Genomic DNA, 27340 nt, shown 5'->3' with positions numbered 1-27340 from the left:
CAAAGAATGGGGGTCCACAGGCTGTCCTTGGGGCTGATTGGCTGAGAGTTGTCAAACGATCACGGCAGCGGCGAGCAGGGGGCCCCTCTCCCCCCTAAAATCAATTTCAATCAACGTGGAGACGCAATATTATCAAATGTCAAGTCCACCGCGGCCCTCGGCCCTGTGCCGCAGCAAAAAATTATTCCTGACAGCCACTTGGCGACTTAATTAAGTGCAAAAAAAGGACCGGGATAGTGGAGGGGAGGAGGCCATGGTGAAAAGGAGAGGAGGAGGGAGGGGTGAGGAGGGGATTAAGAATCAAAATACCTCAATTGGTCAGTTGGTCTTTTTGTTTGGTTGACTGGTCGTATTGACAAGGCCTCAGAATGATAGCCTCACAGGGGAGCAGTCAGGGGGAGAGGGAGGGATGGAGGGAAGGAGGAGGGAGAAGGCTTGAAAGATAGGAGATGGAGAATGGGGTGAAAGAGAGGAGGAACATAGGGTAGAATCGTGAAAGACAGAGATGAGACAGAGGTGAGGTTATGGATGGACAGGATGTTAGCATGGGGAGAAAAAGATGGACAGGATGAGGAGGGAGAAGCAAGAAAAGAAGGGAGAAAAGACAAAGTTAGGGATGGAGAGAAGGAGTTGTGGGTGGAGAGGGAGGATGTAGCAAGGGATTGTGAGAGGAAGAGAAAAAAAGATGGATGGTTGAGTGAGGGATACAGGAAGAGGAATAGGGAGTGAGTGCTAGTTTATTGACAAGGATCTCCCTCCACACACACACACACACACACACACACATACTCCCTCCCATCCTGGCTCTCTTGATATTGAAATGATTCCTTGGGAAATAAATCACATTTCGATTGGCTGGTAATTGCAGGGGATCGATCAACACGTTCTGCTCGGCTCTCTCAGGGATTTTCTTTTTTTATCCACAACACACACATGCACACACACACAAGCACACACACGGGATGCGGATGGGGACCTTGAACCTCAAGGGAGAACTGATACCTGATTGGGCGAATCAGTAAACATGAGCCGCTGATTGTTCCTATGCAGATTAATATGATGGGTGAGGTGGGTGGAAAAATAGGAGGAGAGACCGATTTGGAGAAAGAAAGGAAAGAAAAAAGAAAGAAATGTCACCGACTAAATGTACTAACATAATGTCTCACAGACTTATACACTGGAATAAATTCATAGCAACATGAAGCATAAGATCAGAAATATAAGTACTACAGTATTTATCGTATCATAACCACCGTGTTATTTCCCACGTGGACGTCTCACCTTTCAAAATGCTGTTAGATTTAGTCTCCTTTTGCTCGACACACTGCAGAAGTACTAGGCTGATTCATGAATGAGTAATTTTGATCAATTCTGCAATCAGTCAGCAGTTAGAGGCCCATCTCCCTCATGTTAAAGTATGATTTATAAATGGCTAGAGGTCGTTATGACGCCACAGGCGCTTTATCAGGCTAAATGAGAATGGCCTTTCTACTCATGTTCTCTGTATGACAGGGACAAGCAGGTTGTCAATACAGAAATGACCCCGCTGTAGGGCTGAAAAGACACACACACACACATTCGAACACATACACACAAACGCACACAGGAACCACATGCCTGTTTGTACACATACAATAATACAGATGGAAACATAAACAACTGCAGGCTGACATATACCAACACACACACACACACTCAAATGCAGAAAAAAATCCAAAAGAGAAGAAAAGTTACACTTGGGCATTGACCTCAAACACACAACCACTTCACATATTCACGTACACACGCATACAGATACACACCCAGGCGTTGAATCAGTCAATACACACATTGATCACCTTCTGATTTACAGAAGCAGCAAGTATTGTAAACAGCGGCATGGATTTTTCTGTTTCCATAAAATACATACACAATTTATTCACCTTTTAGAGGCAAATCAATGTGGTTCTCTGGATGTAGAACAAATTTCTCTCACATATAGTATAAAAAAAAACAGACAGGGCTGTTATTCAAGCATACTGTAAAGCTGGAGAAAAGCTGCTGTTGAATTCTGAAAGATGTTGTCAAGGCTTTAGGATTTATTTACGCAGCTGGAAACAGCTGATTGACGGGACTTTGAGTACTCACAAGAGGTAAATGTAAGTCTCAAATATATGAAAACACCAGAATATATGAAATGTATGTAAACTTATAGAAAAGTTATGGTTTTGGATGGAACTCACAAATGATGTTGCCATAGCTGATAGCAGCGTCAGATCAGAAAACACTTCTGTCATTTTAAAGGGCAGTTACAAACACATTTTGTTGTTTAATTTGTAGGACTTAAAATAACAAAAAACAGACATGTATGATGTGGTTGAATGTGCCATGTGGATTTCTTACTTTAACTTTATCACTGTAAGCCCTTCGATAAACATGCTAAAGGTAAACATTAAATAAATAATGATGTAATATCGTCAACAACAACTTCATACATTTAAAACAGTCTTCAGAGATGAATATTTACTAAATGGTAAATGGACTGCACTTATATAGCACCATTCTAGTCTTCCCACCACTCAAAGCGCTTTACGCTGCATGCCAACATTCACCCATTCACACACACATTCATACACTGATGGCACTGATGGCTACCATGCAAGGTGCCAACCTGCTCATCAGGAGGGGAATCTAATGCATTCACACACACTCGCACACCAATGGCACAGCCGTCGGGAGCAATTTGGGGTTCAGTGCTCAAAATGACTGCTTTGAGAGCAATTCCAATTTCAGCTCATACCTGGTTGCGGTAGCTAACAAGGAGTGTGGTAATTATTTATCACTCTGGTGGCTCAGTGGTCAGCACTGTCACAACACAAGATCGTCATAGTTTTAATTTCCAAGTCCAACCCTGGATGTCTACTGTGATAAGGCCTGGCTCACAGTTGGTGTTCCAGTTCATCCAAAACATGTTGGATGGGCTTCCAGGGCTCTTAAGGCCTGGACACACCAGGATTTAAAACTGAAATTTTGTGGAGAATTCCATTTACTCCAATGGAATTGCTGTCATCCCTTAAACTTAAACTTTGGTGAACTTTGACCTGCAAATTTGCACCATTGACAGCATTAACAGCAAGCCGCCTTGACAGTGTTAACCTTTGAAAAGGTGGAGAGCCAAAGTGGAGGAAGCCATCATAACTTATTAACTGTGTTGCACCATTCACTTTTATTTAACCTCCTCTATCAAAGGAGGTTAAATACTGCTCCACAAAAGAGACATGGTTGCAGACCATTATGAGACAGGACTTGATCATACGAATACTTTTTTGGAATAAACTTTGTGAAGTTATTGTCCCATTAGTGTCCAAGTGAAGCTAATGAGTTACCTTGGGGAGCTTTATTTCCCCTCTTCAGCAAATTTGTTATGGTGAACAAAATGCTAGGGATTAAGGGTCTTTCACAAAGTTGGAAACTTTCTCTCAATTAGAATTTGGGTTGACTTGATCAGAAGTACATGTTCACATATGTTTGGACAGATAATATATGTGCAGCCCCGTGTTGAGCAAGGCACTAATATTGACAGAGATAAGGATGTCATTCATTCAATCATTCCCATCTCCAGCATTAATTTCATATCAGATATACTGTATAAGCGCTCATCTCTGCCCAAAATGTTGTAAAATCTCAGCTTGCACTGAGCCTTTGGGAGTTTTTGGACAAGAGCTTTTTTTGAATTATTTTTCCACTTCTTTGTTTTGTAGACTCAACCTAAATGAGAGAGAGAGGTAAAGTGAAAAAAAAATAGACATCTTCGTTATTTGTCCATTTGTATTTATGTGTTGCTCTATGTGATGCCAAGTTTGGAAGCTTGTATCAAACACACACACACACACACGCACACACACACAAACACATACACACCTAAGGGTGCTTTGTGTAAATAAGCGTACCTTCACCCCTGTAGGGAGGTCAGAACACCCATCTATCTAGCCCTGCCTAGGGTCATCATACACACACACACACGCACACACATACACAGTTTCCCTCATTCACGCAGTCTTTTTCCTTTTTCTGTTTTCTCTCTTCCTCAGAAACACACACACACACATTCACACACCTCGTCCACCCTGCAGCCATCATTTAGTGGTTTGTGTTCAGAAAGTGTTTTGGATGTGTAACACTAGAGATGACACGGGAAGACACAGGAAGACAGAACACTGTCCAGAGGTCACTGTGTGTGTGTGTGTGTGTGTGTGTGTGTGTGTGTGTGTGTGTGTCTCTTTGTGTGTGTGTCCTAATGTTTCAAGCTACAGAGGTGGCAAACACCTGCGGAGTGCAGCTCATGCTGCTCACCCTTTAATGTCTTTGTCTCCTGTACACTAACACACACACACACACACACGTACACACACTAAATGTAGGATTCAGAGGAGCTTTATGTTGGTTTATTTTATACCACAACAGCCCTATAACCGCATCTGTCTGTCACTGAGTCACTCACTGACTGACTGACTGTGTGGTGAAAGTACACCATTGGTTGGTCGAAGCCAGCTGAAGGCCACCAAAGCTAAGTATCCCAGAATGCATTTCTCAAGTGACAGCTATGGCGGAGATTAAGCTGTTGTAATTTTCTCAGTAGGACTGTTATATATATGTTACTTTACTAAATTTTAATATTTTTTCAGGTGAGAAAGTAACGATTTAGATTGTGGTCAGTTTATCCAAAAAAACACCTGTTTGAGAAGAGAGGGTCTGTGTGCTGTCACCAGTGTAACTTCCTGTCAATTTCCACATGTTACATGCATCTAGTGTCTTTTCTAAATAAGCACTTCTGTGTTCATGGTAAATAAAATAAAAGCAATAAAACAAATACATTTATGAATCCATTTACTTTACACATGTGAAACACACTGTGTTTGGGTCATTTACACTCAGCATTAATGATTAACTTGATAGTTACTGGATTAAAACTATTTTTCGGGTGGTGGGTAAGTGAAATAATATATAAAACATATAAAAAATAGACTAAATCTTCTTCTTATAACAGCACCATATAGTCTACACCCAAAATCTGGTGCAATGTATTTCAAGTATTTTAGTGTGTTTCTTATGTGTACAGCACCTTGAGTTACAACTATTGTATGAAAAGTGCTTTACAAATAAATAAATTTAAACTTACATATAAACAAACATCTTAAAAATGCTGCAATGTCCATGTCTGATGGTAACCAGGCAACTTACAAATTAAAAGCCCTCTAGCGTTTCACACATGGTCCAGCCATATACTGGGTTTTGACCTAGTCTTGTTTTAATTGATGAGAGAATTGAAAAGGATTTTTGTAGTGTTGTAAAACTCTCTCTCCCCCTCTCTCTCCCTCCATCTCTCTCTCTCTCCAGAGAGGTTGCAGTACTCTCTTCCTGCAAGCAGACCTCTCGTCACCCTCTCTGATGATTCCTAATGTTTAGGGAGGGACTGTAGCAGAGAGAAAATAGAGTTTGGGATGGATGGACAGACGGCAGGATGGGGGGAGCGCAGCAGAGAGGTAAGAGGGAGAGTGCAAAGGTAGGACAGCATCTTCATTTAGACATGGTGACAATGGTAATGATTTCTTCACTTTGTTAAATAATATTACATGTCCGGTCCAAAAAGAAAAGCCAGAAAGTTATTTAAACTCTTAAAGCCCTCTTATTTACTGGTGGGTCAGTTGTTACAAAGTCATGATGTGCAGCTCAAACTCAACTGTATTTGTTATTGTAAAGGAGATCCCAAAGAGACTAAATATGCTCAGCTGAATTTTGGGGAAATGTGCAAAAATTGTTTTTTAAATTTTCACACACTGTAAACATATAGCCTCAGTGAAGAAGAGGTAATTCTGACAAGGTTCTAATAGTTTATTATTTTGAATATATGTGAGCTGAACTAAATAATGGAACTTTGAGTGTAACAGATTTTTTTAGGTTGATCAAACCCAAAAAATGTATTAAAACGTATGAAAATAGTTGTACCTGCTACATGTCCTCTCCTCCTCTGTTGCTCCCCGTTAGGATTCTTAGTGATTTTCTTGATAAAGTAGTTTTTTGTTTTTGTTTGTTTTGTTGAGTTTTTGCTTATTCATACACTATATTGCTGTTGAGACTTTAAAGGAGGATGTTATATGCTCTACAGATTATAAAATCCTCTGGGACAAATGTGATTTATTATATAAATAAACAATAATAAATACTACAATTGCAATAGATCAAGGTATAAATAGTGAGAAACTTTCCACATTTCAATGACGCATTTTGGTTGAAAAGCACTGATACCATACGTCTATACACCTGCATACATACATTTGCATAAACACAATTCATATATTTGTACATATATAGATGCATAAATACACTCATAAAGATAAATCAGTAAATTTTAACCACAACATAAAATAAGTATATTGTGGTTATGAGGCATTAGCAGTTGTATTTACCATCCTGACCATCACTTAACAGCGCTCACTTTTTGTGTGAGTGTCAGTGTGTGTATATACATATTTGCGGGCGTGTTAAAAAGCTTTTAGTGGGACAGAGACTGAGCAATTCCTCTTCTCTAACTGTCAGAGAGACCTCATCTCATCTCTGATTGTTGTTTTCTGGTTCTGGCAAACGCACACACAAACACACACACACACACACACCTCGAGAGTGCAGGTCCCTCCTGGTTTGCCCTCACTGCACACAACCACCCTCCGGCCCCCGCCCTCACACTCCTTTTATGTTCTTAAATATTGATAAGTAGCTTTGCAACATTAATATCTTAGATGGCTTACAAGAACACTTAAATAAAATCTCACTCGTCCCCCTCTTCCTCCCCCTCCCTCCCCCTCCATCCCTCCCTCTCCTCCAGCCTCCCACTTGTTTTTCATTTCTGTAATGCGTTTGTCTGTTTGGGAAGTGTGTGTGTACATGGGGGGGTGGGGTGGGGGGGGGGGGGACAAGAGGATTATAGGGAGTGTGTGTGTGTCTGTGCATGCTTGTATAATGAAAATGGGTACTTCTTTCACTTTACAGACATTTTTACATAAAATTGTACAAAAAAAGAGACAATATGGTGTGATGTGTTTCATTGGAAAATATAGTCAAAAACATAAACTATAGTTGTTTCTCATTAGCTGACAAGTGTTTGTTAAAATTGTTTACTTGGACATTGTAAACATACTGTAGCTCTGGTCTGAACTTGTAAATAAAAATGCATTCTACTCAACTCTATCTATGAGTTCAACTAACTACAAGCAAACTTTAAAGGAACAAACGCTGCTTTGGTAAGTAGTCATTGTATAAGCATGATAGTGCACTGCAAGTTGTCTCAATACAGAAAATAATGAACCCACCAATAAGGCTGCAACTAATGGTTATTTTCATTATTGGATAACCTGCTGATTTTTTTCTCATTTATTATAGTGGTAAGAGGTAAGTCTATAAAATGTCAGAAAATAGTAAAAAATGCACATCACAATTGTTTTAATCCCAATGTGATATTATTTGATAATATTGCATTTGGCTTAAAAATTTGTTTTGTCCAACTAACAGTCCAAAACCCAAAGACAGCCAGTTGACTGTGACTAATAAAAGGAGAAATTTAGAAGCTGGAACCAGAGAATGTTTGGCATTTTTTCTTGAAAAACAACTTTAAAGATGAATCAGTTATCAAAATAGTTGCAGATTACTTTTGGTTGACCGACTAATTTATTAATCAACCATTTTCAACTCAAATAAAACATTTTTGCACCTTTTTTATTAGAATTATATTTGATTTCACACTTTAAAACAGACATCAAAGTTAGTGTGAAATGGGTTCAGCACTGCTATTGGTTGTTCAGAACATATACTGTACATTTACAGATCAGTTCACCAATCTTGAGCACTGGTGCAGGCTAATAAGAAGAAATGCCAGTTACATGTGAATACTGTCTTTTATCCTTCATATGTCAATATGTTCTTGAATTTAAGTGTAAAAAATGTGAATGCCTTTTAAGAGAGCAATGTTGATATCCAGGTGAGATTCTGGTGTTTTCTTAATCCTTTGAACGATTCATTCATGTCACTCTGAACAAAGAGTGAGTGTGAGAGAATACATAGACAAAGAGATGAAGATGGGGAGATTAAGCTGAGGCTCATTCAACCAGAACCTGCTGTGAGAAAACCTCAACATAATCCCATTTAAGAAGCAGAGAGAAACTCATTTAACTTACGAGGGATGACGTTGACTTGTTAACACTCAACCAACAGTACAGAGTGTTTAAGAGTGTGCATGTACATGTGTGTGTGTGTTTCTGGTATGCGGCTTGACAAGATTTAACCCCACTGAGGTCCTGAAAGGCTGATAGAGAGTTTTAAAGGGATTAGAACAGGATTAGGGACCAACTGGGAGGGATTAGCTCCCAGACTCTCTTATAGCTGCTCACATAGCAGATACCAGAAACACAATGTCTGTGACACACACATGTGAGCATGCATAGCGTCACACACATTGACCTCTTAGCAGTGCTGTGTTTTCATCTCCTCATCAACATCTCCTCAAACATCCAAGAATGTTCTCTGCAGAGGAAAATGTGGTGTGTGTGTGTGTGTGTGTGTGTGTGTGTGTGTGTGTGTGTGTGTGTGTGTGTGTGTGTGCGTGCGTGCGTGCGTGCGTGCGTGCGTGCGTGCGTGCGTGCGTGCGTGCGTGCGTGCGTGCGTGCGTGCGTGTGTGTGTGTGTGAATGAGAAAGAAAGAGATAGAGGGAGAGTGGACATTTACAGAACGTTCACATAACAGAGTGGTGAAGTGGATGGGGTTGTTTCAGAGGAAGTGTCCTCATTTTTATCCATAGGTTTTAGGCGAGATTCATTTGGACAAACGTCAGATGTACAAGACTAGGTCCATAACAACTTTCAAAGAGAAGACAACTCCAAGTCCCAAGAAGCACTGCAGTAATGAACATCCAATCCTTTAGCATTCTGTTGCTGCCCTGCTAACAGCAGAGGCTGAGGTTCAAATAACTCTCTAACTGCATGAATTCAAACAAAACAAAAAAAAAACATTCTTAAAATGCCAAGCTACCACATCTACATTGCAACAGGCCATGAGACTCATGGATAATTTTTATTAGGCTATGTCAGGATAAAGCTCTTGCAATACATCATCTCGTTTTCAAGGGCATTTTGGTGCCATTTAATGTACCAAATGGATAGAAGAAAATTGATTTCCCAAGTACAAAAATGATAAACATTTGCTGTAACAAAACCAATGACCCTGGTAACAGAAACAAAAACATGAAAATGAAGAAGGTAAACATACAGAGGAAAGTGTAAAAGGCCTTGAAACAAAAACAAATACCAGATACAAAGAAAGGACTGTTTTTTACTGAAATGTACTGACTTGTCTTGAGAAATTTATATGGCTCACTAAGGACATACTGAATATTACACCAAACCTTTCAGCCTATTGCTGAAGATCACTTTACTTAGCTTCAGTCAACTTTTCAGTGCATTAACTTCAAAGTCGAATCACTCTTAACAGACGTGTCTAAAAATAATCTCAAAAAAACTTCACATCTTGGGTATTATGTGAATACACACACACATGCACACACAGACAAAAAAAGGCCCTCTTGACCGTGTGTTTAGGCTACCCGAGCGCAGCCTCTTCCTTCAACAAGACAAATATTTGGTCCAGAGCGTTTGCTACTTGTGTGTGTGTGTATGTGTGTGTCGCAGGGCAGTTTTTCCGGGGGAAGCCAAATGGAGAAGAGTGATAGGCCGACGTACGGCGAGGTTCATCAAAGTCACGGCGCGCGACGGCACTCATTTTTCATTGGCTGAGGGGTCTTGCGCACCTGCAACCTGCAGCAGCCAGCCCACCTGAGAGAGAGAGAGAGAGAGAGGGAGGGAGGGAGGGAGGGAGGGAGGGAGAGGAACGAGAGAAAGAAAGATGACAGAGAAATAGAGTAAGAAACAAACATGAGGTAGAGTTGCTGGAAGAGACCAAGAGCATGAGGGAGGGAAGGAGGGAGGGAAAGGGAGACGCTGGTCGTTGGGACAGTTTGAACGACAGCGTTCTCCCTTTTACATTTCACACCCGGACGCTCCTCGCACTGCCGGGGGAGGAGGCAGGGAGGAGGTGTGTGTGGTGTGGGTTGTTTTGCTCAAGGGAGAAAGATGGGGAGATACATTCTGAGGATGTTATTATTATACGTTTACCTTGTTTTTGGCTCACAGGGGGACTAAAAAAAGACACACACACACTCACACACATATCCACAAATGTCAACATACACACACTAGCATTCACACACACATACAAACAGACATGCAGTCAAACCCATGAAACCTTGAAGTTCACTTTTTGAAACCAAATAGATGTTATCCATGAGGGAGATGCTTTCAGACTAGATGAGACACTTGTATGTATATAATATATTCCAAATATATTCACTTCAAGAATATTTTTGCGCACAGTCCTGGCTGCCCTTGTTAAAGGCCTGTACTGTAAAAGTCATAAGGTCACTGTGTATTATTAAATAAATCAGAATAATTCTGTCTCCTCTTTAATGGGAGTAAGGTCTTCAATGCTTAAGCATCTTAAACTTTCAACTGTTGAAAGGTTTCAGATTTATTTTCACATGAAAAGGGTAATTATGTCAAACTGAACATCACCTCAGCTGCCAAGATGTTTTCTTTAGCTCTTACCAGCTATGGATTTTAAAGAAACCCCTGAGTTAGTCAAACTTATTTGGAGGAGAAACCAAAGAAAAATGCAAACTGATGACCCAAATTGTTTGTTGTAAACATCCATAACAGTTTTTTCAAAGACCAACCTACTTGTTCAACTTTGACCTAAAGAACTTTAGCATCGTTTTCCTGTGCAATGAGGGATTTTTAAGTATTAAGACATTTCAAGTATGGTCACATTCATTTTTACCACCAAGTAAAGTGGTCAGTCTGACTGCTCGTGTTTCTTGCCCTATCAGACTTCTTTTGTAGCAATTTCTCCTTGCTCCCAAATCTCAGCAGTGACTTTGGTGGGTACATTATCATCATAACTCATAGAAATGAAGAACAAAATTGTGAAAATAAGATGTAATAAACTGAAATTATCCTGTAATCTCCCCTGACCGTCACCCCCTAAATAACTGCAAATATCTATTACAAATATCAAATTACATTACTTGATTAGAATATTTGAAATGGTCCAGAGAACTGAACATGTTGCTTTTAGAAAATGTCTTTGGAGAAGAAAACGGAAGACATAGCAAGAGTAAGAAATTAGTCCTAATGTTGGTTGGCATCTACCAACCAATCAGAAACAAGTGCTTTCTGTAACTATGTTATACAGAATGTTATATTAGGTCAAATGTTTCTTCAAATGCCTTTTTCTACAACAAGTTTAAAAAGTAAGTGAAACACCAACAGTAATTCAGTGTATGTGTGTGTGTGTGTGTGTGTGTGATGGAGGGGGTGTTACCTGCAGCAGGTTGAGGTCATCATAACCGTGTGATGTCCATCGCGCCTGTCAGCACACGTTTGATTGTACACACATCTCGTCGTTGCCCCCGGCCACAGAAACCCAGCGTCTGTCCGCTATACTACACGCTATACTGGACCCATCACTCAGCCACTGTCACACAGACACACACACTTACAGAGACACGCACGTGCAGGTAAAGACACATATAAATAGACACAATGTGACAGAAACACATACTCACACACACATGGTCCAGCAGACACACATATCACTTACACACTCCCTCCTGCTGCTTGGGTTCAAGCATACACACTCTCACTCACTCACTCACAACAGACGGCTTACACTGGAAATGAAGCTAATCCATCACCTGGAACACACACACACACACACACACACACACACACACACACACGGCAGGCATCGTCACCTTCACAGCTCACCTATTATCATTGTGACATCCATGCCTGCTGGACACTGTAGCTGCTGTGATGAATTCATAAATGCACACACACAGACACATGTGTGCACACTCTTGTGCATGTATGTGACTTCATGCACAAGCACTGTGAACAAACCCAAAGAAATGTAAAATGGCTGTTTTGTTTGTTTATTGAAGGTCCCAAGATAGCACATACAGTACAGTATCATTGTACAGTGCTTTCTTTCTATTGTTGCCATTTGTGAAGAGTACAGTAGTGTGTCTTTATTTCATGTCTGTCATTCAGAAATCCATCCATGCCTGTACCTTTACATTATTTCACTGTAAAGGTGATGAACAAACGTCAAAAGCACAGCATACTTACACACACACACACACACACAGCTTTTGCCTTTTTCACAGCAGGCATTAAAACATGTCATAGCAGGAAAAGCACAGCAGTGGCGGAAGAATTATCCAGATCCTCTAAGAAACGGTAGGAATACACAGTGCAAAAATAGTCATTTACCAGAAACAGTCATGCATTCAAAATTTCACTTAAAGAATAGGTTGAGACTCAAGTCTTGCTTAATACAATACCAACAGGCCCATATGTAGGCTATTATGACAAAACTGTAAGAAATCAGGGACAAACTCCACAGTCCTCGTTCCGTGGAGGGATACACTGTGGTAATGACATACAGGTTTGGTGCCTGGACAAAACACCAGTACCTATTAAACCTGCATGCAACTGTCAGGACAAAGATACCCACTAACTTAAACTGCTCAAGCCTCATGTTCGCTTCAACAAAACTTTTTGCACCGGGTAAGGATTGTGGATTTTGTCCCTCATTTCTTATTGTGGAGTCACAGTAGCCAGAGTGGAGAGGAGGAATGATTGCGGCAACTTTTGACCAACTTTTTAACATACATATGACCTTCTGTATCCAATTGTATCCATTTAGTAAAAGCACATAAGTATTATCAATGAAATAAATTGAAAATATGGATAAGTACCAATTATGCAGAACAGCCCCTTTCATAGTGTCATATTATTATTTATATATTATTATATTTGATTGTTATTACAGCATTTTAATATGTTAGCAAACTAATCAATATGTAATGTATGTTACATCTTATTCTGTATATTAACTGGTTACTACAGCCGTTACATTAAGTGAAGTGAAAAGGATACGTCCATCTAAAACGCAGTGAAGTAAAAGTATAAAGTAGCCTAAAATGAAATTACTCAGTACTGAATTACATTGCTTACTTTGATCATTGAAGCATGGGTGTAATTATGAATATTAATAATGGCTGCATTTCATTTTGACGTTTCACTGCCAGGGTCCTGCTGGCTCACATACATGAGTTACCGGGACAATTAAAAGAAACAATGAACTACAATAACAAAAAAATAATGTTATTAGTTTCACCTGTGCTTCTCCGTCTATGATAAGTCAAATCATCTACTGAGAAAAAAGCCTAAAATTCATCCAAATGAAAACTCTTTTGCATCTACAAAGAAAGCACTGCCCAGAGCTGTGACTGATGCAAAGCTCACACCAAAATTATCCCCCCAAAACAACAACAAGAAAACAAAATTCCACGGAGAGTCACTGGCGTGCATGTTTGACAAATGCTCGCCGGCAGCGCTGCAGTCTCGTCCAGCAGCTCGTTGAAGGCTACAGCAGCGTAGTTTCATGGCTCTCTTGTTACTGGGCTGTAAATTCAGCGGATGGCTCCTGTCTCTGTGTATTGATCCGCTCCGTCACCTTGAACCTCAGTATTGACACATGGGGTGACGCTGAGCGGGGAAAAGCGGCAATTTACCGACCCTCAATTATGACATTCATAGATGATGTCACAACAGGGGCACAGTGCTTTGGGACACACACACACACACACACACGTAGTTCGTCAAGGGATTGAATCCATTTATTTGAGCTTTGTGCACCAGAACACGCACTCAAACACGCACCAAGCAAAGGCTATACCCTAAACAGCACTTAATGGCACCCTGTGAGCTTGTGTGTGATTCTGTGTGTGTGTCTGTGCACACATCAAGTATCTATGATCGGGTGTGTGTATATGTGTGTGTATCACCTCTGACAGCCTATCTAATGTCTGCTGTCCTCTTGTTCCCCAGACAGATGGTTCACTGGACCATGTCATTAGCAGAATACAGTTGGCCATTATAATGTCATATTCAATACCACATATTAATAGTTCAATAGCATGAGGCAAAACATTCTCCGCTCCCCGCTGAAACCTCCAGCTCTGTATCTATCCTCTAGTAAGGCCAGGCGTAACAGTTAAAGCCATGTAATTACTGTGTGACAGTCAGATGCAAAGTATTTTTAATCTCCCACTTAATATTGTTTGCTGCATATTAGTAACAACAAAGCTACTCAACTGCAGCCTAGAGCTCAATCAGTCAGATTTGTGACTGGGAACAACTCTTAAGGGAAAAAAGGAAAAGATATTAAAAACATTCTGTCCATTCCCTCAGCAGTGACCAGCTGTCCTTAAGCAATCAGCACAACTATTGCTCCAGTGAATATGGGGATCCTGGGGTCTGTATGTGTATCTCCAAGAGAGAACAAGATTAGGGAAAATGTCATGCTTCTCGTGCATTTTCTGCAGATTTTACGATCAACAGTGTTGCTAGAGTTTACGACAGGACAGCTAATGTCCGTCAGAGTTAAGTTAACACTTTGAGGAAGTTTTAAAAGACACACCAGAGCTTGACAGGAAATAATCATTAATGATGCTTATTATTGATTATAAAAATTGGGTTCAGCATCTCAAATGTCAGAACTCACTTCCTTTCTCTGTTTTGTATCTTTATAAATTGAATTCTTTGGGTTTTGGCCTGTTGGTTGGACAAAACAAGCGATTTGAAGATGTCACCTTGGGCTCTGGGAAACTGTGATGGGCATGTTTCACTTTATATTGTACAATTTATATGCCAAATTATTGATCGAGAAGATAATTGGCAAATGAATTCATGATTTCAAAAATCATTAGTTGCTGCACTAGTGTAAAGTAGAAATATCTTTTCAATGTTTGACTTTCAAGCAAATATAACATATTTAAAGCTCAAAATATATACAGCATCCATCCACCAGAATCTACCAGAATTTCAAAAAGAGCAAATGACTTTGCTTTTGTGGCCATCCGCTTGCTTTAAAATAATTATGATCTTTCAATGACCCAACTTTTGGTCCTGACCTTCACATGAAGTACACTGCTATATTACATTACAAATGGATTTCAAATTGAAGCCATATCACATGTCACATATCTGATTCAGTAAGTAGTGGCCAGGGGCCATCCAGCCATCGTTAATACTGTATTCACAATCCATTGATGAGATCATGAAAAACAGTGTGTGTGTGTCTGTTTGCCCTCCTAAGACTCACCCCTGCATGTACTGACACTCATAAACACACACACACACACAGAAACAGAGACACACTCCCGTGGGCCTGAGTGCTCTCAGTGTTGACCGTTGAGGATGTGGGTCAGAATAAGAGGGCAAAGAGAGAGAGGCTCTTAACAGCCCACACAGATGGGCCATAGTCACACACACACACAAACACACACTCTGGGAGGTCAGGGTTCACCTGGAGAAGGTCTGGTCACCGTCCATCCATCAGTTTTATTACTGAGCCATGTCAAAACAGAAAGTGGACCAGAGATGCATGATACAAACAGATTGTTGAATTGGAAAAAGGCGGACAAGGAGAGGCTTTTAAGACATATAAGGTTCAGAATCTGTCATAACTGTTCTAGTAACAGAGAAACAAATTACTGTAAATACAGCTTTTTAAATCCAGTCATGCCATTGGACTTTTTCTTTTCTTTCAGAAATGGAATGGTCAATCAAAATTTTCCCACAGATTGTTCAACCTCATTCAATCACATTCAGACATGCCACTTTTTTAGCTGACATCAGAATATGTAACTAATATATCACATATAGTTTAATATAATCTCTAGCACAATGAATACACCAATCTCGTCAATGAATATTCCAATTGGAACAGAAGAAAAGAGTTTCTTTTATGCCCTTTTGGTTCAGATCTTATTTAGAGGCACTTCATGCAAATCAGTTGAGCTTGAGTTGGGCTTGTTCACATCTATTATCTTAGTAAATGTCCCGCTAAATAAAAAAATTGTGCACCCCTGATGGTAATTAGCAACAGGTTTAGTAAATATCCTCCTAAGCTGGCTAAATATGAAAAAGTTGTTAACGTTTGTACATGATGAACTGTACAAATAGTGATAACAGCATATGTTTTTGGACGCTTCCTCCTCCAAGACATCTATGATGTTCCACTCAGTTGTACAAGTGAAAAGTGGCAGATAGTTGTGTAAGAATGAAAACAGTTGTTAACCTTTGTTAGTGTTAAAGGTGCAGTGTGTAGGATTTAGTGGCATCTAGCAGTGAGGTTGCAGATTGCAACAAACTGAATACCTGCATCACTGGTGGCTACCATATATTGATGAAATATTTCTTGCGCATTGTTCCAATTAGATAAAATACAACAAATATACTGTCAAGTAGTTTAAACTGTAACAGTGAGCCATGGTTTATTATGGTATGATTTGCTTGTTAACCCTTAGTCACAAGTACAAGTAAGTGCAATGGATTGAAAAGTAAAATAAAGTTTAAGAAAATGGAAATTTAGATGCACTTTGTATGTGCACTTAGTCTCTGTGTTTATCTATGCATGTTTGAGTGAGTTCATGCATCATATATACTTTAGAATGAGATCTCAAACTGTGTGTGTCTGTGTCCATCTGTCTGTCACACCTGGCATTAGGCGTTTTTGAGTGGAGTGTGTGTGTGTGTGTGTGTGTGTGTGTGTGTGTCAGGCTTTCCCCTTATTTCCCAGAGTTTTCCCACGAGGGAACAGCGGCCATTTTGTCCTGTCACTCCCCTGTGATTTTTTTCCCTCCTCGCCTGTCCAATAATGACAGTTTAATTTGCCAACCAATTACACCTGAGCGGTATTTAAATGAGCCAATCAGGACGGCTGACAGGATGACTAGTCGCTCCAGTTAGCACTCAGACTCAGAGGTCGATTTACTCTCGGACTCACTTAGTGATACTGTTTGTACTGTTTGGAGGCCTGAGGTACCAACAGTATTCTATTCTGCTCTACTGAAATATTCATATCTTTTTAGCAAATATATCATGTACTGACAGTATGTGTTCACTACACAGTATTAAAAAAAGCATCAAAAGTAAGGTGATTTAAAAAAAATATTTAAGATTTCTTTTTGTAAAGGTTTTTTAGTGGATATGTCAACAAGTTTGACAGTTGACTAATCGTTTGATTTAGGTTGAGAAAGAATAAGAAAAAGGGAGGAAACAATGTAAAGGAGGAAAGGAAAAATAAATAAATGAAACAAGAATGAAACGAAAGTAGAGATTGACAGGGCTTGATCCTAATCCTCTCTTGCCCCTTGTGTAAATAACGTCTAAGCATCTTATCCTGCTCATTTATGTAATGGGGGACTTTACTGAAACATTGTGCACATAAGCTTCAGAAGCCTTAGATGTATTTGCAAATGCCTGCGAGTGTATGTGTGTGTAACCGATTTTGCTGTTCTATTTTTAGAGGTGTACATATTTATACTGTATTTGTACAGATTTAAAAGTGTAATTGTGCAATGTGTTTGTATGTACTCAGTATAAAGACTTTTCAGTATGTGTTTACGGTTTGTGTTTGTGTGTGTGTGTGCGAACTCCTTGATTAAACAGCCTGTTTAATCTCGGCTGCATCCTGCTTTCCCAAGGTCCCCTCCAATAAACGTAACTACCTCCTGACTGCACAATAACTGTAACTATGCTTTTTAATACCGAGCGCTGGTAAGTAAAAATAACCTGAGTCTAATATCTTCAGATTAAATACATCTTTTACAGTCTGGCTTTGTCCTGCTGGGCTGCTGTAAGCCGTGCACACACACGCAAACACGCATGGCGATGCATGTGTGCCCACATAGACAGACACATCACGATGTATTCACACACACACACACACACACTGCACACATATACTTATAATCACAGTGGCATAACCACACTTAAAAATATTAAACATGGCTAGAAGGCTTTGCAAATTGCACTTTTAAATATGTGACCTGACCTGCAAGGCTTTTTGGCACCCTGGAAAAATTACTCTGCTTGATGAGTTTGTAACAACATCGAATGATCAAACTCTGCTGTGTGCAGTCAGAGAAGAAAAACCTCTTAGAGTGATGACTCACAGCAGGTTAGGCCAAAAGCGAGGCTAATGCTGGCTGTGTTGCAGGTTTAATTGCCATTGATAACAAGAGTTAGACTCTTACTTAAGTCTGACAATGTAGCAGGCTGATCCTTCAGTCTGTGTTGTCCAATATGATGCAGTTTATGATGAAATGCAGATTCTGTTATATTGAACCAATTCTGAGGGAGCTTCTCAATATTTTTTCACTTTTCAATTCAATTAAAACTTGCAAAGGATAAAAAGAAAGTAAGAAAACAAATAAAAGATGATAGAAATGGGTAAACAGAAGATAGAGACAGGGGAAATCAGGTAGCTTATGTTTTATCTGTTTGTTAATTATTTCTCTAGTGAATTTCCTTTTGTATTTAGATGTTCATCTGAGATCCATGTCCATAAAAAAACTGATTTGGGGGGGGGGGGGGTGGAAGAAGTGAGAAAGAAGTCAAGAGAAATAGAGATGAAATAAAGAGATGGATAATTAGAAAAGATGGAGGTGTAGAAGTGTGAGAATGGAAGGAAGATATCAGCTCAGGGATCAGGAGAGAGAGAGAGAGAGAGAGAGAGAGAGAGAGAGAGAGATGTTGGCCATGCTCCAGTCATCATGCTGAGTAAATTATTTGACTGTCCTGTAAAATTGAGGGTTTAAGACTCAACACTGACTCAATGCTACAGTATAGCCATAGAGAGAAGCAGCACACACACAATGTTGTTCCATAATGACATCTGGACACCTCTGAGTCAGGGCCCGTTGCACATAAAAACACACACACACACACACACACACACACACACACACACACACACACACACACACACCTGGAGCAAAGCATGCTGGTCTTTCCCAAGAGCGAGTGGAACCCCGCTGTGCGACTGACAGCATCCTCCATTAACTCCATCACACACAAATACACACATATATGCATAAGTCTCTCTCTCTTTATGCCATAGACACACACTTGATAGGAGAGGAGAGGAGGAAAGGAGATGAGACAAGACAGAAAGAGAGGAACGAAAAAAAGGAGTGATGGGAGGAGGAGAAAAGGAAAGAAAAGGTCAAGAAATGTAAGAAAGGAAAGGAGGAGAGGAGAGGACATGAAAACATAATGGGAATGACAGTTGATAGAGAAGCGAAGAAATGAAATAAAAAACAGAGAAGAAATGAAAGGAAATCAGGATATGAGATAAAGAGCAAAAAGAGGAGGAGAGGAAGAAAGAAAAGAAAAAAGGAAATAAGGAAAGGAGAGGACAGAAAATGAAAGAAGCAAAGTACAGGAGATGAGACGAGATAAAAGTAAAGAAAGTAAGGAGATTAGACAAGACAATCTGAAAGGAAGGAAAAAAGGAAAGGAGAAGTGAGAAATAAAGGAAATGAGAGAAGAAAGGGAGAGAAAAAAGGAGAAGAGAGGAAACAACTGAAATGAGAGGAGATGAAATGAAAGAAGGAGAAAAGATGATGAAAAGCAAGAAGATAAGCAGAGAAGAAGACAGGAGAGAAGGAAAAATGAGAAGAAAGGAATGAAGCAATGGTGAGGAGATGAGATGTGACAAGAAGTGACAAGAACAAGATGACAGGCAAGAAAAACTGGGAAGAAGAGGAAAGGGAAAGAAGAAAGGAGAAGAATGAGACAAGACAAGATGAAGAGAAAGGAAAGGAAATCTGAGGAGAAGAAAGGAAAGAAAGAATGAGAGTGAGAAATGAGGTGAAAAGGAACCAAGGGAGATGAGCGGAGATGAAAGAAGATAAGGGAAGAAGAGGACAGGAAAAAGAGGAGAAAGTGCATAAGGAGAACAAAGGAAAAGAAGAGATGAGATGAAATTGAAGGAAAGAGGGACAGAAAAACAGATGAAATGGAAGAAGGTGACAGGGAAAAAGAAAGGAAAGAAGAAAAGACAAGACAAGATGCAGGAAAAGGAAAGGAGAAGAGGAGAAGAAAGGTATGAGAAGGGGAGGAGGAGAGGAGATGAGACGAGACAAGGGGAGAAGAGTAGGAAAGGGAAGGGAGACGAGAAGAAAGGAGAGGGAGAGAATGAAGCAAAGGAGTAGATAAGAAAAGAAGGAAAGGAGATAAAATGAAAGGCAGGAAGAAAAAAGAATAAGTAGAAGAAAGAAGGGGATGACAAGATAAAAAAAGAAAAAGGAGATGCATGAGAAGACAGGGCAGGAGGAAGGGAGAGAGGAAGAGGAGAGGAGTACAAGATAAAGGGGAAAAAGAGAAGAAAGGAAAGAAAGAAGAAAACAAGGAAAAGGGAAAGAAGGAGAGGAGAGGGCATGAAAAAATAAAGGGGGAGTGAAAGTGGATAGAGAGGGGAGGGAATCAAAAAGCTGAGAAGAAAAAAGAAAGAAAAGCCCAGAAGAACAGTAGAAGCTGAGTCAAAGGAAAGCACTGAACGTCTCCTCTTTGTTTGTGCTCCATCTGTGTCGGCGTGATTGCAAACAAAACGAGCATCGGCAGCTCCGTTAGTTAGTTAGTTAGCAGGGGAATCAGCGAGTACTTAGGCCCCAATTATCCACTAAATCTGCCTCTCTCCCTAAATGAGATTATTGCCACACACAGAAGCTGTGGCTCCCATTGGGTTCCATTAACTTTGATTACTCCTCATTATTTACTTACAGCTCTGCCACTGTTATTGCTCTCACTCACACACGCACAGAGAAAGAAGAAAAGAGGAGGGGGGGGGGGGGGGGGGTGATGCAAACGGGGAAATATATACAAACATATAAACATGGAGGAAGATGCACTTAACAACTACAAAAGCACAAAATGTAAGTAGTAAAGATTAAATACTAAAACGACACATTTGTGTATAGACATACGCACAGTGAGACAAAATAAAAGGTCGGAGAAAAGCACAAGTGAATATGGACACAAAGAAAAGGGCTGCAAAGAGAGAAGAGACAGAAAAGAAGAGGAGGAGAAATGAGTTCAGAGAATATATGTGTTAAAGGGAATGAAAGGAGAGAGTGAAAAGGGGGAAAAACAGAGAAAATGACTGTTTAAGCAGAGACGAAGGGAACCGTCAAACAACACCATGGACATTTCATTTCATTGCGCACATGCTGTTAATACAGTTTTCGGGGGAATAGCACCAAATGAAGAGATAAAAGGGGGGCTACAGAGGAAGAGGGAAAGAAGTAAAGCAGCAAAGGAGCGTTTGAGTTAGAGGTAAACACAAAGAGATGGAAAAATGTGGAATAAGAAGAAATGCAGCACACAATCATTCCTTTCATATGGAGGGGTACAAACTGGACATTTGTTCAAAAGCTTAAAAGAAGTTCACATTTTCCTGACAATGACCTTGTTTGATTGTTTGAAGAATGACTGTTGTCTGTAAAGGTGGAAGCAGCATGACGTTATGCCACTGCAAAACCTCTTTGGGAGGATGTGGATGGTTGGTTGTACAAAAGCACATGTTAACCTCAAGTTTTGGAACTTTGACTATGTTTAACATAGATATCCAACATCATAACAGTATATAAATAACAAAAAATCACAAAGAGCATAATTTGGCCCCTTTAACCAAGAATATTTGTGCCTAAATTGAACTTAACTTTAACTGCATGGGGAGGCAGATCAGAAATAAGTCCTATCAATTTGACAGACACCTTAACTCAAGGTCCACTAACTAGCCTTTTTCTGAGCTGTCAACTCAAGGTCTCCATCAGCTATTAGCTGAGGTTTCCTTGTGAGCTAATAGAAGGCTCGATAGTCAAAAATGTTCTTTTTCGCTTAAGACATCTCAACAACAGTCATATGAGTTCAGACAAGCAATGTTGTTTTGACGATTATGGTTGGTTTTGGAAGGCAATGGCAAGCAACCTGTCGTGTTTTTAGTGGTTAGAAGACTTGTTGAAAATGAGAAAAAGAGATCTTCTATCTTATTTTTCACATTAGATCAAATTAGATATGATATGTACATCCATCCATCCATTGTTTATAGCCTGTTATCACTGTCACAGGGGGCTGGAATGGGAGCATTGAGTGGGCAACAAAATATAATGCAGAATTAAATTGGTGGAGAGGCCGAGAGGATCTCAGTCAGCCCCTAAGCAAGGTGTTAACACTCATGTTTTTAAGGAGGCCCCTCACTACATAAGAACATCCTCCCTCAAACCTCTACTGTAGAGAGGAAAGAAGTTTGTTTGGCGACTGGAGAGCCGCTCAGTTGTTATTTTGGGGCCATGCCCATCGCTCACGGCGCACACCACTCTAATGCCACTTTGTGCACTGAGCTTCCATACAGGCCAATTCACCGGGGCACAAGTGTATGTGAATTTTGGCGTAGTGGGGTTCTGTGTGTGTGTATATCTGAAGCCTATTACCACATCAGCATCAAGAGATCACAGCTGTTTCGCCTCCAAACTTTCTGATGGCAAAAAGAGAGGAAAATATACAGAAAGCCAGGAGAAGGAAAAGCGCAAAAAAAAGAAAAAGCAGAGGGAGTATGAAGTCAGCTCTAAGGCCTAATTTCACCGACATTGTCCCTCGCCTAATTGCAAAAATCCCTCCATCTCTCCTTCCCTCCCTGTCGTGCGGCTCTGTGGCGCTCCAAGGTAAAAAAGAAGTCGGGTTCTAATTTCATTTCGGTTTGTCTTAGGACAACTCTTAGATGTTTAATTCTATCCCAATTTCATGTAATCAGGCAAAAGACTTCCCTAGAGGGAGGGCAACGCAGGCCAGGGCCAGGCGTGTGTGCTATTTGCAAATGTAATTGGTCCACCTTTATTCTGCTCTCCCTGATTTTCAGTCTGCCTTTTCTCTTTTCTTCTTTTATCCTCCATTATCTTCACATCCTTATTTCACTCCCTCCATCTTTTCCAGTAGCATCATGTTCTCCTTCTCTTCCCATCTCCTTCCTTTCCTCCACCCCCCCCCTCCCCTCTAGGCGAAGCCAGCGTGGTTGTTATTGTGATTTCATATTTTCTTCTCATCCCTGCCTCTGCAGCCTCTGGACATTGACTACAAAATCCATTATCATTTGTATATTTTAATTATGCAAATGAGGATAGCTCAGCTGGCCTGTTGGAGGCTGCAGGGAAGAAAGCAGGAACTCCATTGCGGGTGATTACAATTCATCCGCTCGTCTCGCTTTAATTGTAACAAGCTAATTACCTTGTTTCCATTTAGTTTGAACAATGCCAAAAAGAAAAGGGAACAGTGATAGCTTTGGCTAACTCACACGGAAAGCTAGCTGACAGGCATTGAGAGTAGAGGGAGGGGAAATGATGGAAAGAAAGAAGGAAAGAAAGAAAGGTAGATCACCGGATTATGTTCCATTGTGTTGCTGCAAAAAATGACGTCAGGTTCAACTTTTTTCTTGATAACTTAAACTTATGTTATTTATTTATTTTTTGTCGCAGTAGTCTTTCCCCAGAGCCCTCTGCTTCAGCTCCCCTGCTGTGCCAATGCAGTGATCTAATCAGACTACATTTTTTCATTCAGTGCTAATGTTGATCTGAACACAGTTACCCTTGGCTTGTATGAAGTGTTGTCTTGCAACCTTTGTTGTTTTAAACAAAAATAAGAATTTTGAGGTGCGTCAGCTTTTACGTTACAACCACGAGACCTAGGGTGCTGTCGCTGTTCTGTAATATTATTTTGGAAAAATAATAAAAAAACAAATTCCAACTCATTCCTAAAACTTGTCCCCTGAGTCTGCAGGGCACCTCATAGCTTTCACACATTCCCTCAACTATCAAACGATTTATTGTATGTAAACTTGGGTTACACCAGTGAGTCACATCTACAAGAGGGCAGGCTAGAAAAAGGTTCCCCTAAATCCCCCTGGGGTTACAGTCAGAATTAGCCAAATTGATGTTGAACCTAATTTACAGAGGCACAAACATGGAAGATGTGTATGTTTTATGCGTATTTAAATGCAGTCTTGTTATAAAATAAGCAAATGTTGTCAGAGTGACATTGAGATGTGGACATAGTTGCCACAGATGTGAAAAGACGCATAGTTTGTCAGTTGAGTGAGGATTAACTAGATGCTTCCCCAAATCCCATAACAACCCCCCTCCCAACCGGTACTGTGCCGTTGATGAAAACAAGTTTCAGTTTCAGTTTCAGTGCTCCTTCTTTCTGCTGTACAGGCTGAGAGATTAAAAAAGGGCAGCTCAGAAAAGGCTGTTTCCCAGTAGACAAAGAAAAACCCTGCAGACTCTAGAAAGCAGCTGGGGGGGACAGTTTCTTGTATTATTTGAACCAAAAAAAACAAAGGCTCTCATCCTGGACTTATGTCGCCTTACAGTGCGTAGCAGGCTGATAATTTGGATACCATACTTTAGACGAGTTTGTGTTTCTGCCAGAGGTGTTCCGTCTCGTATTCACTCCGTTCAGAGGTTTCTCACTGAAATGAGTCCAGGGCTTCTGGGGATCAAGACCAGGCCTCAGCTGAACAAGATCTCATTATCTCTCCCTCACATCCACCCGTGCGCACACATACAGCACGTAGACACATACACAGACGTACACACACACACATATGTATTCACACATGCACACACCCTGTCATGCCACAATGAGCAGCATGTCACAATGAGGGACCCTGAATGTATGTCACCGTGAACTAGACTCTCCTATGTGAACTATTACAGATATAATGGAGATAATATATTTTGCTATGGGAGCTCAAAAGGCCATATTTGCTCTTTCAATCTGTTTTACTTATTCCTCTCTTATCTGTTTCTCTGTCTTGTTATTGTCTTGTTCTTACTTCAAACACATACAAACACATAGTTATTCTCACTGACATTCTGATACCTTGCAAACGCACCTTAATGAACCTGAACACACACACACAACTTAACACACACTTATATCACCTAACAAGATACAAGAAGTCATTTCTGCCGCCTCATCTACACACAAACTGTATACTCACCAATTCCACTCCACACACGAATAGACAAAACTCAAATTTAAATTCACCTTCTCTCCTGTCTCTACCAGGCAGCTCGGCATGCTTCTCTTGCCAACTCCCACCTTCTCCATGCCCACCTACTTTGCGGTGCCATCAGGGAGAGACTTGAAAGGTATTTGAAACTGTCTTCCTTAATCATTTCCCGGATCCCGCAGGACACGCTGTGACGTGACAGAGGAAGAACGAAGGGAGGGAGGGAGGGAAAGAGGAGGAGGAATAGCTGGGAGAGAAAGCATGCTGCAATCCATTGCAAGTCGGAAGTCAATAGTTCCAAGTCAGTATTCCCGACTTCCAATCTAAAAGCATTCCAGTGCATTTGCTCGGGTAAACATGGACGCGTGCAGCAAACTGATGTTTGGAGGGCCATGTGGGTTTCATCCCAATTCAACACTACAGCAGCTGATTTCACAGATCAGCACACTTTAAAAGAGATGGGAGGCGTAGGCTGATACCACATGCTTGCAAAGACTTCTATGAAACACAAATCAACTGAATGGAAATGGCAACTACAAAGTTGTTACAGCACATTTCACAACACAAACACTACATGAAGTAAAAATTGATAAAAAGGTAATTCTGCTTATTGTTCACTGTGTGCGCTGCCATATTGCTATGATGTCAGGTGTGTTTCTGCCGATGTACCCACCTAGATGGATCTTGCCTGAGTTTCCAACTTTAAATTCTAACTTGAATGACTGTTTCATTGCACTGTTCCGTGTCAGAGGTCATTTTTTTCTGAGTTCCAAATACAATGGATTGCGGCATTACACATCAGTCAAGTCTTCTCCAAGGATTTAGGAGGAACGCCCAGTGACACAGATGGAAGGAATGAAAGACGATGAACAGCAGAATTAACTCCCTAAAAGTTTAATAATCTGTGCTGGGGCTGCATGAGTGCAAAAAGTGTAGGGGAGATGATATGTATAGATGGCACAATGAATACAAGTTTGTATACCCAAATACTGAATGAAAAGATGACTCCCAGTCTCAAGAAGGTTGGCAGGAGAGGAATTTTCCAACATAACAATGATCCAAAAGACACTGCAAAAATCACACAAGAGCTTTTTAAAGAAGAAAAAAGTGAAAACTATGACCTGGCCAAGTATGTCCCCTGACCTGAATCCAACAGAAGACCTTTAGAGTATTTTAAAGATGACAGTAACAAAACCCCTCCAGCAAAGAGGAACTGAAAAGAATCGTCTTTGAAGAATGACAGAACATCTCTCCGCAGATTTGTTCTAGACTGGTATCATCCATGCCCAGAAGGATCAAATCTGTCATCAAAAATAAAGGCAGACATAGAAAATATTAACAAATAAAAGAATGGAGTCTCATTAATGAAGGGTGTACTGACTTTTGCTGCAACTCGTTCTTTAGGGCATTTCATTATAGTTAAGTCAAACATTCTGTTGTTTAAGCGAATTGGCTTAATTCTTCATGGGGTTTTTTCTAAAAACAAATACAATTGTATTAAATGGAAAGCATTTGTAATTACTTAACATTTTAGTGATTTTTCTTAAAAAAAATCTCAGGATGTGCAATGGCACCTCCCTGGCAGGGAAGGAGCTGGAGCTAACATCAGAGATGGAGCAGTGCCAAGGCACAGCACTGACTCTGGTAACAAACTGCTGACTAGGGACTGACCTCTGCCCATGTCTGGACTTACACAGGGTGTTAGCAGACAGAAGGGAGAGGTGGAATGGGAGTGAAAGATGTTTTTAAAGTTTTAGCAATGAGTCAACAACAGAATCTCTAGTCACAGTTAAAGAATGGCGAGTGTCCAGTTTGAGGATCTCAGGATTGCATTGCCGATTTGCTGATTTTACTCGTGATGTAGTTCTGTTGTCTTGATCAGACCCACATTTTATAGTGGACGCACCTTGCCTAAAATAAAGAGCATCTCTACTAATGTCAGAGGAAATGTATTATTTTTTCTATTTTTTTATTTGTGATTTCTTTGTGATTTATTAAGCTTGAGAAAAGTTTGCGGTGGCGCTATAGTAAAGGCCATGTATTTAATGATTTAGGATTAGGGTTAGGATCAGAATGTTAATATAACAACATTATTTAGGTAAATTCATATAGCAACAGAACTGAGTTATCAAATTAGATATCAGTGGAATCTTTAACCATGTATTCATATTTTTTGTCTAAGATTTCCCTTCATCTCAGTACTGTGTCTCTGTCCATGGTTCTGAAATGCAAAAATCATGTAATTTGTTTCAGTACTTGTAGGGAAGGAAAATAT

The 27340-nt window shown here is 40.2% G+C and overlaps 1 protein-coding gene across 1 annotated transcript in view; it reads left to right on the top strand.

Annotated features, from left to right (window-relative positions):
* Positions 1-27340, top strand: part of skor2 (SKI family transcriptional corepressor 2) — a 117318-nt gene that overhangs the window by 58820 nt on the left and 31158 nt on the right. The window contains exon 3 of the mRNA XM_044334255.1: positions 5377-5522. Coding sequence (XP_044190190.1) covers positions 5501-5522 — 22 coding nt within the window. The 5' untranslated portion in view covers positions 5377-5500. The remainder of the gene's footprint in view (positions 1-5376; positions 5523-27340) is intronic.

The sequence above is a fragment of the Thunnus albacares genome, chromosome 18, assembly GCF_914725855.1.
Source record: "Thunnus albacares chromosome 18, fThuAlb1.1, whole genome shotgun sequence".
Taxonomy (NCBI): Eukaryota; Metazoa; Chordata; class Actinopteri; order Scombriformes; family Scombridae; genus Thunnus; species Thunnus albacares.
This window is presented reverse-complemented; position numbering and strand designations above follow the sequence as displayed.